The sequence below is a fragment of the Aotus nancymaae genome, unplaced genomic scaffold, assembly GCF_030222135.1.
Source record: "Aotus nancymaae isolate 86718 unplaced genomic scaffold, 86718_ANA_hifiasm-v0.15.2.pri h1tg000014l, whole genome shotgun sequence".
Taxonomy (NCBI): Eukaryota; Metazoa; Chordata; class Mammalia; order Primates; family Aotidae; genus Aotus; species Aotus nancymaae.
In genome coordinates this window covers 117,760,984-117,774,858 of record NW_026988425.1, presented here as the reverse complement: position 1 = coordinate 117,774,858, position 13,875 = coordinate 117,760,984, and the positions used below count along the sequence as shown (strand labels likewise).

Sequence of the window (13,875 nt, the reverse complement as noted above, 5' to 3'; positions counted from 1 at the left end):
TTCAAGCGATTCTCCTGCCTCAGCCTCCCAAGTAGCTGGGACTATAGGCATGCGTCATTAGGCCCAGCTAATTTTTGTATTTTTAGTTAGAGACGGGGTTTTACCGTGTTGGCCAGGTTGGTCTCGATCTCCTGACCTTGTTATTCGCCCATTTTGGCCTGTCTTTATTTTCTTTATTGATTTTCTGTCTAGTCGTGGTTATTTTGGTAGAGACAGGATCTTGCTCTCTTGCCCAGGCTGGATTGCAGTGGTATGATCATAACTCACAGTAACTTCATACTCCTGGGCTCAAATGATTCTTCTGCCTCAGCCTCCCAGGTAGCCAGAACTACAGGCATGTGCTACCATGTCTGGCTGATTTAAAAACAAATTTTTTTGTGTGGAGACAATGTTTCATTATGTTGTCAGGCTGGTCTCAGACTTCCAGCCTCAAGTGATACTCCTGCTTCAGCCTCCCGACATGTTGCGATTATAGGCCTGAGCCACCGTGCCTGGCCTAGTTGTTCTACCCTTTATTGAAAATGGGATGTTGACATCTCTGTTACTCTTACATGATCCATTTGTTCCTTCAGTTCTGTTAGTTTTTGCTTCATGTGTTTTTGGACTCTTATTAATTGTATATATTTTTATAATTGGTAGGTCTTGATTGGCCTTTTTATTATTGTAACATGTATTTCTGTGTCTCTAGTAACAATTTTTGTTTTAATGCCTATTTTCAGTTTGTTATTAGTATAGACACTCCAGCTTTCTTTTTGGGTATTTGAAATTTAAAAAATGGTATTTGGCCAGGCATGGTGGTTTACACCTGTAATCCCAACACTTCGGGAGGCCAAGGCAGGCAGATTGCTGGAGTCCAGGAGTATGATTCCAGCCTGGGCAATATGGCGAAACCCTCTCTTTACTAAAAATATAAAAAATTAGCCAGGTTTGGTGATGCACGCCTGCAATCCCTGGCACTCGGGAGGCTGAGACTGAGGCATGAGAATTGCTTGAACCCGGGAGGCAGATGTTTGCAGTGAGCTGAGATGGTGCCACTGCACTGCAGCCTGGATGACAGAGTGAAACTCTATCTCAAAAAAAAAAAAAAAAGATGGTATCTTAAAATTAAAAAAAAAAAGTTTTTTCTGCCAATCTCTTTTTGTTGTTGGAGTGTTTATTTACATTTAATGCAGTTACTGATAAAGTAGGAGTTAGGTCTGCATTTTACTGTATGTCTTCTATATGCCATGTCCTTTTTGTTTTTTTATTTCCCCATTACTGCTTTCTTTTTTATTAACTATATAAATACTATACCATTTTAATTACCCTTTTTAAAATAAAAAACTTTTCTTTCACTTATTTTCTTAGTGGTTTTGTTAGAGATTACAAGTAACATCTTAGAACAATTTACTTTGAATTAGTATCAGTTTAATTTCAATGGCATTATAAAAACTTTGCTCCAGTTGTACCTCGCCCCCCACTTGTGCTATTGTCACACATCACATCTTTACACGTTGTAAACCCATCAATGCAATTTTATAATTAATATTTTACATAGTTTTCTTTTTTTATTTAAGACCGTTTTGCTCTTCTCACCCAGGCTGGGTGCAGTGGTGCGATCTTGGCCCACTGCAACCTCCCAGGTTCAAGTAACTCTCCTGCTTCAGCCTCCCGAGTAGCTGAGATTACAGGCGCCCACCACTACACCCGACTAATTTTTTTGTATTTTTAGTAGAGACGGGGTTTCATCATGTTAGCCAGGTTGGTCTCCAACCCCTGACCTCAGGTGATCCATGGGCCTTGGCCTCCCAGAGTGCTGGGATTACAGGCATGAGCCACCACACCTGGCCTAGTTAGTTGTCTTTTAAAATCAAAGAGAAGGAAAAGAGTTGCAAACAAAAATACATATATACTGTCTTTATATTTACTTTACTATCCCATGGGTGCTCTTACTTCTTCATGTGATTTCAGTTACTGTTCTATGTCCTTTCATGTCTACCCAAAGCGCTGTCTTAGTGTTTTCTTTTGAGGCAGGTCTGCTAACAACAGATTCTCTATTTTGGCTTAGCTGGCACTGTCTGAATTTGATCTTCATTTTTGAAGGAATGTTTAAATACTATTTTTCTGTTTTCACGTGGGATCATCTCAGTTGGCCTATCTTCAGGTTTGCCAGTTCTCTCTTCTTCAGGCTCATATCTGCTGTTGAGCCTCCCCAGTGATTTTTTTTCATATCGTTATTGTAGTTTCAACTCCAGAATTTCTATTTTACTCTTTAAAAAATTTGTGTTTTTAAACAGAGCACTTCTATTTCTATTGATATCATTTTCATCCTTTCTTTTTAATTCTCTAGGCAGATTTTATTTTGACTCTCGTAAATATTTATAATAGCTGATTAACGTCCTTGTCTTATAAGTCTACATGCTGGACTTCCTTAGGGACTGTTTCTATTACCTGCTTTTTTTCCTATGTGTACATTGTACCTTTTTTTTTTTTTGAGATGGAGTTTTGCTCCTGTCACCTAGGCTGGAGTGCAATGGTGTGATCTTGGCTCACTGAAATCTCTGCCTCCTGGTTTCAAGTGATTCTCCTGCCTCAGCCTCCTGAGTAGCTGGGATTACAGGTGCCCACCACCATACCCGGCTAATTTTTGTATTTTTAGTATAGGTGGGATCTCACCTTGTTGGCCATGCTGGTCTTGAACCCCTGACCTTTGGTGATCCACTTGTCTTGGCCTCCCAAAGTGCTGGGATTACAGGCGTGAGCCACCGTGCCCAGCCTACTTTTTGGTTTTCTATATGTCCCGTAGTTTTTCTCTTGAAAAACTGGACATTTTAAGTCATGTGGCAACTCTGGAAATCAGATTCCCCTGCCAGCCATATGTTGTGTTTGCCGCTGCTGTTGTATTTGCTTATTTAGTGACTCTCCTGTACTAGTTTCCTGAAGTCTATATCCTTTGTCATGTTATTTGTAGTTTCTACTTGAGCTTAGTGGTCAGCTAATGATGGAAGAGAATTCCTTAAATGTTTTGAGCCTGTAAGTCTACCAGCCTTTGTTGAAGGGCTTGATGTGTGTCTTGGGGCATGTTTCAATGCTCTGCAAGGCAGTTGACAACTCTGCCTTGACGTTCAGTTCCTGCTTGTGCAGTTTCTCAAACTCAGCCAGAATTGTGGGCTAAGACCCTCTGAGATCTTTTCTCTGCAGGGACACAGACCTGCACATGTGTTAGAGCTTTTCAGAGTCTCCTGTGGACATCTTTCCCCTCAATTTGTCTTTGATCAACCTTTTGTTATTTCCAATTGGTAATGTTGCTCAGGCCATCATGATGTGTTAAACCTTTGCATCTAATTGTTTTTGACCAGTCAGTTGTGGACAGGGCTGTTCACACAGAGTGAGTTCTGGGTCAGTCCAATAAAGACAAGCCTGAGAGCAGAGCTTCTCAGGGTGTTGTTGGCCAGGTCCAGTCGTTCTCTGGGAATAGGGCTTTTGGGGAACTCTCAATCTCTTCTTCACCCTGCAGTGGCTGCTATGCTGCTGGGTGGCACAGCTATTGTAGTTGCAGAAGTTTTTGTTTTCAAGGCTGTCATGCAGCTGGGGATAAGGGGATGGGAATAGTGCAAGTTAAAAAACGTGAAGCTTGCTGAGCTGTTTTCTTGAATAAATTTCTTAGATGGCTGCACACCTTTGGTTAATTTTCAGAGTCGTGACAACACTTATTGTGACAGCTTATGCCAGCGTTCCTATTGCTTTTATGGAGGAGCAGATTTTGACAGACCCTTAGTCTGCCATTCTGGAAATGTTGTTATTTAGACAAAATATTTCAATGTCTGTCAAGAAGGAGAAATGCAGAGATAAGGAGTAATCCTCAGGTTTTGTTCGTATATAATACTTTCCTCACCCTTGTGTCCATGCTGGTCCTTTAATCCTGTTTTTAGCTATTGTCATATTCAGTTCCATTTTCTTCTGTAGCCTTGTCTTCTCATTTCCATTTTTTCCCTTAGTATCTGTCCATACACTGTTCTAGAACCCAATTATCATAGTAATTTGGCAAATTACATGATGTCCTTGTTGTGTCGTGAAGTCCTGGATTTTAGTGGAAAGTACTAGTGGCCATCCTATAGGAATGGGGATGATGGCACGAGTTGGTGTGTAGCATATTTTAGGGTAGACATTTGTGGGAAGATAGATTGGCAGTAGAGTTCCAAAATCATTTGCCTAAGAAGTTTTAAATCACAATTTACTTTGCCTTTTTCCAAAAACTATTTGAGACAGTCTAAAAATCTTACAGCTGGAAAATCATTGGTTTTCTAATAATGAAAAATATGGTATTGAAAGTAACAGTGAACGAGTAGGCTGATGAGGGTTTTATCACAATAGAGTTGTGATGATTGAATCCTTTATTATGTAGTGACGTCTATAGACTTGTACTTTCTGAAAAGGATATTAGCGTTAAGTCGCAGTTATCTAGCATATATCTAAGCAAGTTCATGGTCAGTCACTGAGAATAAAGTTGATTTTTAATTTGAATAGATTTTCAGCAGTCATTATTTTAAGTTGACTGGTTTCAAAGACATTCAGCATTTATTCATTTTTTGATAGTTGCAAGGATTGAGCCCAGTCTCTTTTTGACAATTTGCATGGCTCATATGTCATCACAGGATATGGTAGCATCAACATGACTAAAGTGAGTCTTTTTTAATATGTTTTATTGATCCTATTCTTAGGTTCATCAAGGCTTATAAGAAGTTTGGTCTACCTCTCGAACGGTAAGTTCAGTGTAATAGTTCCTTATCTTCTTATTTTTTGTTTTTATTGTATGTTCTTTTTTGGTAATTTTTCCCATTTAATATTAATGCTGGGAACTTTTTTTTTTTCTGAAAACATTTATTTACAAACATTTATATATTGGGTGCCTGTTGATTCATGTCCCTCTGCAGAGGGATGATAAAGATGATAAGGACAGATCATCCATAAAAAGACTTTCCCCTTTGTAAGGGAGAGGAATCAAGTGTATTCCAAACCATAGTGCATGAAATAATTTCCAGAGAGAGGTTCATATAATTCCAGTTGAAAAGAATGTATGTAGTTATTATTTGTGTCCTAGTTCTTAGATTTAGTAATGTCAAAGGTAAATGGCTCTTTATGAATTTATAATATTCTGCTAATTAACAGGATTTCATGAAGATTAAATGCAAAGGGCTTATATAACCTTGCCAATAGTAACTTCCAGAAGGGTAGGTGTTGTTACTACAAGCATTTAGAAAAATTTTCAGAAGTTGGATATTAACAGAAGACTCTGTTTCAAATAGTTTGGTACTTTGCTTTCTATAAAATCTAGAAAGCCTTAATTTAAAGGAAATTTTGGGCTCCCTTCTCTTTCTTCTGATAAACTTCCGTACTGGGTGAAAATTATAAGCCTGTTTTTTGTTTCGTCTTCTCCATTTGGAGAGGAGGTAGTGATGTGTGTAGCATTAAGCCACAGAAAAACCAAGAAAGTCAGTGACATTTTTCTAGGACTGTTGCTGACCACCTGGGGGAAGACTGCCTGTCTTTGGGCCAGTTACTGTAAAAGCCAACAGGATGTGGAAAAGTGGGTTTGGCACCTTTTGACAGTCTGTTTTTTAGCTGTTAATATATTTGTGTACTTCATATGACATGGAGATCAATTAAACCTCTAGTAGAAGTAACTGTACTCTGCTTCTGGGAACATTGCAGGGAATGAAAGTAGGCTGAAGGAAGGAAAGTGAATGCAGAGAAGCAAACTAGTACAGATGGTCTTCAGGCACTTTCACCTGCTACCATTAACAGACAGTCCATTGATTTAATAAAGTTGATTTTCCTTGTTTCTTTCTTCTCTGTTTTTTGGAATTACTTTGTTGTGTGGAACGTTCCAAGACACAATTCTTTATGACGGAAAATGAATGTGTTAGCCTTCAGTCAATGTCCAGGGGTTCTTGTTGGATCCTTAGAATGACTAAAGGAAAGCAGAGAAAAGTGTCTTTGCAGGAGAAGCTGATATGAGGCCTATTGGAATCTCGTGACATTTAAGAAGAGTGGACACAGGGCCCTGAAGTGTCCCGGTATTTGTTCCTCCTCAGGCTGGAGTGCATAGCACGTGACGCTGAGCTGGTAGATAAGTCGGTGGCAGATCTAAAACGCCTGGGTGAACTGATTCACAACAGCTGTGTGTCAGCAATGCAAGAATATGAAGAACAGCTGAAAGAAAATGCCAGCGAGGGTAAGTGAAGTTGGTGTCAGTGAGTCTCCACAACCTGGCCCTTGTGGACTGGATTTCTGTTGCTAAAGTGCGTTTTAAGGACAGACTTACAGACCACACGTGCGTAATGCTTTGAGGTGTGCATTCTGAGCTGCGTTTCTGTGAGCTTAATATTCTAAGCTCCCACAGGTCTACTCACAACCAAGTTGATTTGCAGAAGGTGTAGAGTGAAGAAGGAGATGAAATGTTTTCTTTTTATGTTACTGTAGAAAGTTTGAATTCGCTTGAGTGATGTAAACACCCAAGGGCAAAGCTTGGTGGATACCTCTGTATTTTGGCTGCAAATAAGAGGTGTTACAGATCACAAGTATTCTTAATTATCTTGGATATACGTGCACATATTGTGTGTGGTAGCAAACATAAAGGATTTAGAGAATTGGAATAAATAAAATATTGGTAAATATTATAAACATTTTGTTACATTGAGATTTTCATGCCATTTATATTTGTTCTCATTGGATTGGACATGCAGTATGTTTTCTCTCTGATACCAAAAAGTGATTTTGTCTGTCTTGTGTGAATATCTTTAAAAGCAAGAGGTATAGGGATGCTTGTGAGGAGAAACTCTGAAGTAGTTATTGGTAAGGACACCCTCATAGTAAACTTTAAAGAAACTAGAGAGACCAGGTAAAGTGGCTCACGCCTGTAATCCAAGCACTTTGGGAGGCTGAAGCCAGAGGATCACTTGAGCCTAGGAGTTCAAGTCCAGTCTCGGCTATATATAGTGAGACCTTGTCTCTACAAAAAGTTAAAATACTAGCCGAGAGTAGTAGTATGCACACGTGTAATCCCAGCTACATGGAGGCTGAGGTGGGAGGATCGCTTGAGCCTGGGAGGCAGAGGCTGCAGTGAGTTGAGATCATGCACTCCAGCCTGGGTGACAGAGTGAAACCCTGTCTCAGAATATAAATAAATTAGTTAAATAAAGAAATGAAGGTATTATCATTCTTTTTCTCCGGACTGTGGTTCATCTGTGCTATTTCCGCCATGTTTTTGGCCAGCCTTTACTGGGGTAAGGCTACCCTTCAGCAGCTTTGTTGAGCTGTGGTTAAATGTTGAGGCTCCAGAGAAAGAGGCAGCCAGTTATCTGGAATTTGGTTCTACCACTTCCCAGTTATAAGACCTTGGGCAAGTTATATCCCCTCAACTATCTCATTTACAAAACAGAGCAATAGTATCTATTTCAAAGGATTTGGATGATTAGTTGAATAATTCCATACTTATAAATTGTTTAGCATAGTGTCTAGCTTGCAATGTTAGGTATTATTAAGAAGTGGATATTTGTGCTTTGAAATTTTCTTTTTAAGGATATTATTGAATTTGATAGAATTTAAAAATATCTTCATGACAGTTAAAACTTAAATTTTAAGATATGTTTTCTTTTTTGTAAAAGACAACTTGTGTGGTTTGTACAGTGACCTGAATATGTGCTTTTATAACATTCACAATACACCCAAAAGTAAACTTTAGGTTTAATGTACAGTATGTTTTCTTTGTAATTGTTTTGAATAAGTAATACATCTACATGGTTTAAAACTGAAAAACATATTCCTATTACTTCTTGACGCTCTTGAGAAATGAATGTTTTCTCCCTCTTAAATACAAATGGTAATACAGCATGCACACTTTTCTGTGCTTGCTTTTCATCTCTTGGTATGTTTTGGAGCTGTTGCCTTGTAACAGCCCCTTCTCCCCTAAATCCCTCTTTGTTTTGTGCACGTTCGCATTCTGGATCTAGCTGATTGCTTCTTCTTGGTATTGTTTAACTTATTTCCCCTACACCTGTATTTCCTATAAACTGGTTTTTAGCGTATTCTGAGTCCAGGCTGACATTTCTAGATCAAATGTAAGATGATTGATGCCTCTTTTCCTTTAGGTAGAATTTTTTTTTTTTTTGAGACAGAGTCTTGCTCTTTTACTGTGGTGGTTGGAGTGCAGTGGTGACATCTTGTCTCACTGCAACCTCCACCTCCTGGGTTCAAGTGATTCCCCTGCCTCAGCCTCCAGAGTAGCTGGGACTACAGGCGTGTGCCACCACAGCCGGCGAATTTTTTGTATTTTAGTAGAGACACGGTTTCACTATGTATCTCAATCTCATGACCTCGTGATCTGCCCACCTTGGCCTCCCAAAGTGCTGTGATTACAGGCATGAGCCACTGCACGTGGCTGTGAAATTTTCGTTTCTAAAAATGTTAACATAATTATGTGTTTGCTTTATCCTATACGTATTTTTCCAAATAGCAATACCAATCTTACTGTTAATAAAAAAAATGCTCGAACACAAAGTGTGATTTCTTTGCAATAAAAAAATGCTCAAATGCAAAGTGTGATTTCTTTGCATTTCTTTTTGTTCTTAGAATATATCACACTAACGATGTACAATCAAATATATTTTAAAATTATTCAAAGTTATTCTTTTCTCTTTGTGGTTAATGCCACCAACTTAATATATAGTTAGATTCTTGTTTTCATTTATTTTCAATACTTAGAGATTGCTTTTCTCATTTTGATTCAATTTAATATTTTTTTTTTTTGGAGGGAATGCTTTTTTCGTTGTATATGGGCTCTGGGGTACATGTGCACATCCTGCATCCTGCGGGATTCTTGCATAGGTACATACATGCCATGGTGGTTTGCTGTCTCCATCCCTGTGTCCCACCCCCGTCACCCCCTGTCACCTACATCAGGCATTTCTCCTGGTGCTATCCCTCCCCATCTTCCCTGCCCTGCTTCGATGTCCCTCCCCTCCCTGCCGCACCCCCTGCCACCTTGCCCTGTGAGTGTTGTTCCCTTTCCTGTGCCCGAGTGTTCTCATTGTACATCACCCGCCTATCAATTTAATTTTTTTAATTATATAAAAACACTTACATGGTTCAAAGTCACAACTATAAAACAAGGTACATTTGGAGCATCTTGTTTTCATTTTTGTTCCCCAGCTTTCTTCTCCTCCTCCTTAATAGGTCACTGTTTCTGTTAGTTGTAAGTTTATCTTTCCATTGTTTCTCTTTAAAATTTGTGTGTGTGTGTATTTTCCTTTTGATACAGAAGAGAACATACTCAGTTTTGCACCTGCTTATTTTCATGACTGAGATAAATTCATATCTTTATGTAGACATAGTCCTCTTTCCTTTTACAGTTGCAAAGCATTCTACCATGTAGATAGATGTCAGTTCACGCTTTTCCCCTCGTATTTAATATTGGGTTGTTTTTGGTCTTTTGTTAATATAAAGAAAGCCACAATGAGTAATGATTTAATGAATAATACCATTACATACCTCTGCCAACATATCTTTGGGATAGATTTCTAGAAGTGGGATTGCTGGGTCCTGGGAAAATAGGTATGTACTTTGCGTCAGTATTGCCAAATTCTTCTGCATAAGTCTGGTGCCATTTACTTGGTCACCAGCAGTGTTTGTTGGTACCTGTTTACAGGCATCACAAACAGAATACGTTGTTAAACGTTTGGTTTTTTGCCAGTTTGATGGATGAGAAATGGTATTTTTTCTTTTAATGAACAAGAATGTACATCTTTGTTCTGCAAAGCGTCTATTCATATATTCTCCCCATTCTCTATTGAAAGGAGTTTTCATCTCACAAACAGGTAGTATTATCTCATGGATTTCAACTTGGACTATTGGGTTGGGGTTTTGTTTTTACTTCTGTGATCATTTTAATTTGAAATTTGGATTAGGGTAGCTTTCTAATGACACGACTTGTTCATCATTCCACATGTTTAGGTAAGAACTCAAGCTCATGTTTCTTAAGTGATAGTGTTGTCAAGATCAAGTTCATTTTTAAAATACTTGAGAGTTTTTTGACCTCCACTAGTGGGATGGGTAGGAAAACGAAAAGAGAAAACTTCAGCACTAATATTATACCCTCAGAATCTACTTTTGTTAACTTTTTTAATTTTAGAAACAAAGTAGTGTAAAACAAGCAGGAAGATTAAAATATAACTATAAACATCTACGACTTTAAAAAATTCCAAATCTTAAACAATGTACAAAGGTTATTTTACACACATTAATTGAGAAAAAATTTGTCTTACAGATTATATATTTGAAATAACGATAAACCAGAGATATATTCAGAGAGACTAAGAGGTCAGGGTTCATTGATACACATTTTCCGTGGACCTTCAGCGAGTTTTCATTTAACTAATGTGAATTTGGTATTCTTTAGGAAAAGGACCAGGGAAAAGGAGAGGTCCAACAATCAAGATATCTGGAGTTCAGGTTAATGTGAAATCCATTATCCAACATGAAGAAGAGTTTGAGATGCTGCATAAATCTATCCCTGTGGATCCCGAAGAAAAAAAAAAGTGAGTATATTTTGTGTAGATGCTTAGGTGGTTGTACCATAAGAAAATAGATTTGAAGTTAAACTTTGTGTAGTTACATAGTGTTTTTACTGTCTCTTCTTAAACATACAAAAAAAGGCCCCTCTTCTAATGTCTTGCTGTGTTTAAACTTCCTTTAGATACTGCTTAACCTGTCGTGTGAAAGCTGCACATTTTGATGTAGAGTGGGGGGTAGAAGATGATTCTCGCCTATTGCTGGGAATTTATGAACATGGCTATGGAAACTGGGAGTTAATTAAAACAGATCCAGAGCTTAAATTAACTGACAAAGTAAGTAACTCTACCATGTTAGAAGTTTCTAGAAGATTTGCGCAATATTTTTATATTGATTACTTATTTCTAACTGTTTTCGAGGGGGCATCAAATTAGAAATTAGTATAGTCACTCTTCTTGGAAATACTTCCATCTTTAGTGGACTGTGGCACTGTTTCACAGATGAAGACAAAGGGAAAAGACAATAGCCAGGCGAAATTTTGGGGAAATTATAGGAGAAATCTTAAAATTCTGGTACTTAATTAAGGTCAGATTTCATTACAAGAAATACCCAGGTAAGTTTGTTAATGATAAAAGCATTCCTTGGTCTTAGTTATTGGCCCTTTGTTTAAAAGTACATTTGAAACAACCATATTTCAGTTCCTCACATAAAGATTGAATGTCACCTTGGTATTCTTTGTAATGGAATTAAACATTGGCTGTTCTTCTTCCATAAAACCGAGCCTCCCACCGTATCTGTTGCAAGTAGCAAGGCCATGGGTGGAGCTGTAAGCAAGGAACACTGACTGGCTCAGATTTTAGTAGGATTTGCTCCACATTGTGCTCCTGGCACATTCAAAGGTGCTCATCCCATCTGGGTTTTAGGAGGGTGACAGCACCCTGCCTTAAGCACTGAGACCAGATTCAGTCTGCCAAGAGGCCCAGTTGTTGTAGCAAGGAACAGATCATGTCCTGGCGTAGCTCAGTGCTCTCCGGCAATGCTCTAAGAAGCATTTTCAATCTAAAACGAAGCTTTAACCTAGCTCCAGGGATTCCCTGCTCCTGGAAGGAGGAAATCCACGACGGCTGGGATGCTCTAGCAGATGAAGCCACAAGCCCCTCCTACCTGAGTTGTTCTACCCTGTTAACAGCACAGGTAGGAGCCATTGGGAGAGCTGGATTTCTCCATTCCATTTTGTAAAATGAGAACGGCTCGTGAGGGATTTTCAGTGACTGGGAGCCATGGACATGAGATAGGATTTGAGGCTTTATCTGTATTTTGGGTGGTTGGGGAGGGAAAGGACTGTGCTCTGTTTTTGTTGTCTCTGTTTATCCTGATCCACTAACCAGGATGTGGGTGGTGGTGGGTGCTTTTCTTCCTTTCTTGTTGAAGATTCTGCCAGTGGAGACAGATAAAAAGCCTCAGGGGAAGCAGCTACAGACCCGAGCGGACTACTTGCTGAAGCTGCTCAGAAAGGGTCTGGAGAAGAAGGGGGCTGTGACAGGTGGAGAAGAGGTGAGTACGCTGCCAGCTGGGTGTTCTTCAGGGGCCTGAGGCTCCTACCCTGCAGAATTAGGTAGGAAGAGAGAGGCCCTCTCTGGGCACTGCACAGAATGTCACCTTCTCATGGGCAGGTGTTTTTGAGGTTCCAGTTATGATTGTTTAGTTGGTAATAATAGAAATACTCATTTAAGACCATAACATCTTGGCAACTTTCTTACAAACCCTTCCTTCTGAAATGTTGCCTCAAAATAATCGTCTTAACTCCCCAGTCCCACTATTCCACACGCACCATTATTGTTTCTTTATCCTGCTTTCTCAGTTTTGGAACATAGTTCCAGTTCCTGCATTGAATACCTATGAGTTTGCCTATCGTTATATCTAACCCCGTGATACTTGTAATAATGGATCCCAGAGATAAAATCGACAGTTGGAATCCACAGTTAATTCAGAAACCAGAACTTACTTGCTGTGTGAAATTCCAATAAAATTCTCAGTGAACTCACCTGAGCTTTGTCTTCTTTTATTTCCCCAATTTATAATTTAAGTTTAGGCCCAGAAAGATGGAATCCCAGTTAAGAAATGCAAGTTGCACCCTGTACCAGCAGCCTGTGTGTGCTTGTTCTTTAAGTGCTCTTGCAGCTCTGGCATTTTTATCAGTTTCTGTGTATTATTATAAGCAAAGCAAATTTTAGGGGAAAAAACCTGTAGTCTCATATCTCATTCTTTTCAAGTAGTAGTGTTGTAAGTCTCATTCTTCATATCGTATGTTGAGTATGCAATATATTACGTGTTAGGCTCTAGAAAGGCAGATTAGATCATATTTGATTAGGCAAGTAAACAGTATTTTAACCTTTTCCTTATTTTATATAACTTGCTTTCGGGTTTTTAAATGTTATTATTATGTCTTTAATATATTATTTTTATTTGTATCTTTGTACACAGAGTAATTTTCCTTTTTTTTTTTTTTTTAAAATGTATCTTTAGGATGGATTCCAAAAATATGGAATCAGTAGGTTTAAGGAATAGGATATTTTGGCCGGTGAGGTGGCTCACGCCTGTAATCCTAGCACTTTGGGAGGCGGTGGGCGGATCACCTGAGATCAGGAGTTTGAAACCAGCCTGGCCAACATGGCAAAAACCCATCTCTGCTAAAGATACAAAAAGATTAGCCAGGTGTGGTGGCACACGCCTGTAGTCTCAGTTAGCTACTAGGGAGGCTGAGGCAGGAGAATCGCTTAAACCCAGGAGGCAGAGGTTGCAATGAGGCGAGATGGCACCACTACACTCCAGCCTGGGTGACAGAGCAAGACTCCGTCTTGGTGGGAAGAGAAGGAATATGGATATTCCAATGTGGTATGGCTATGTATAAGGCCTACAGGTTTTTTGTTTTGGTTTGGTCTTGTAAGATGAGTTGCAGCCTTTTGATTTCTTTGCAGTTTTCTTGTTTGAACTATATGGCCTCTACTGGTTTAAAGAGTCATCGTGTTGTTTGGTTGTGCTTTTGAGGGTCTTGATTTGTAGTTTAATCTTCATTCTCTCTCCTTTTCCAGACCAAATTAAAGAAGCGGAAGCCTCGGGTAAAGAAGGAAAACAAAGTGCCCAGACTGAAAGAGGAGCATGGAGTTGAGCTTTCATCTCCCAGGCATTCAGATAACCCATCAGAAGAGGGAGAAGTCAAAGTATGAAGTGGGGTTTCGGTTGAGGGTTATTTATTTATTTTAGCTGTACTTACTCTGCCAGCTAGAATAGAATCATCTGAAGAGTGTTTGGTTTACAAGTAGATTA

At 39.0% G+C, this 13,875-nt stretch overlaps 1 protein-coding gene across 2 annotated transcripts in view; it reads left to right on the top strand.

Moving 5' to 3' along the window:
* Positions 1–13,875, top strand: part of CHD2 (chromodomain helicase DNA binding protein 2) — a 128,265-nt gene that overhangs the window by 85,474 nt on the left and 28,916 nt on the right. For both annotated transcript variants that reach the window (XM_021674333.2, XM_012438638.2), the window contains 6 exons: positions 4,701–4,742; positions 6,075–6,214; positions 10,436–10,574; positions 10,733–10,883; positions 11,980–12,102; positions 13,641–13,769. In XM_021674333.2, the coding sequence (XP_021530008.2) occupies positions 4,701–4,742; positions 6,075–6,214; positions 10,436–10,574; positions 10,733–10,883; positions 11,980–12,102; positions 13,641–13,769 (724 nt within the window). The remainder of the gene's footprint in view (positions 1–4,700; positions 4,743–6,074; positions 6,215–10,435; positions 10,575–10,732; positions 10,884–11,979; positions 12,103–13,640; positions 13,770–13,875) is intronic.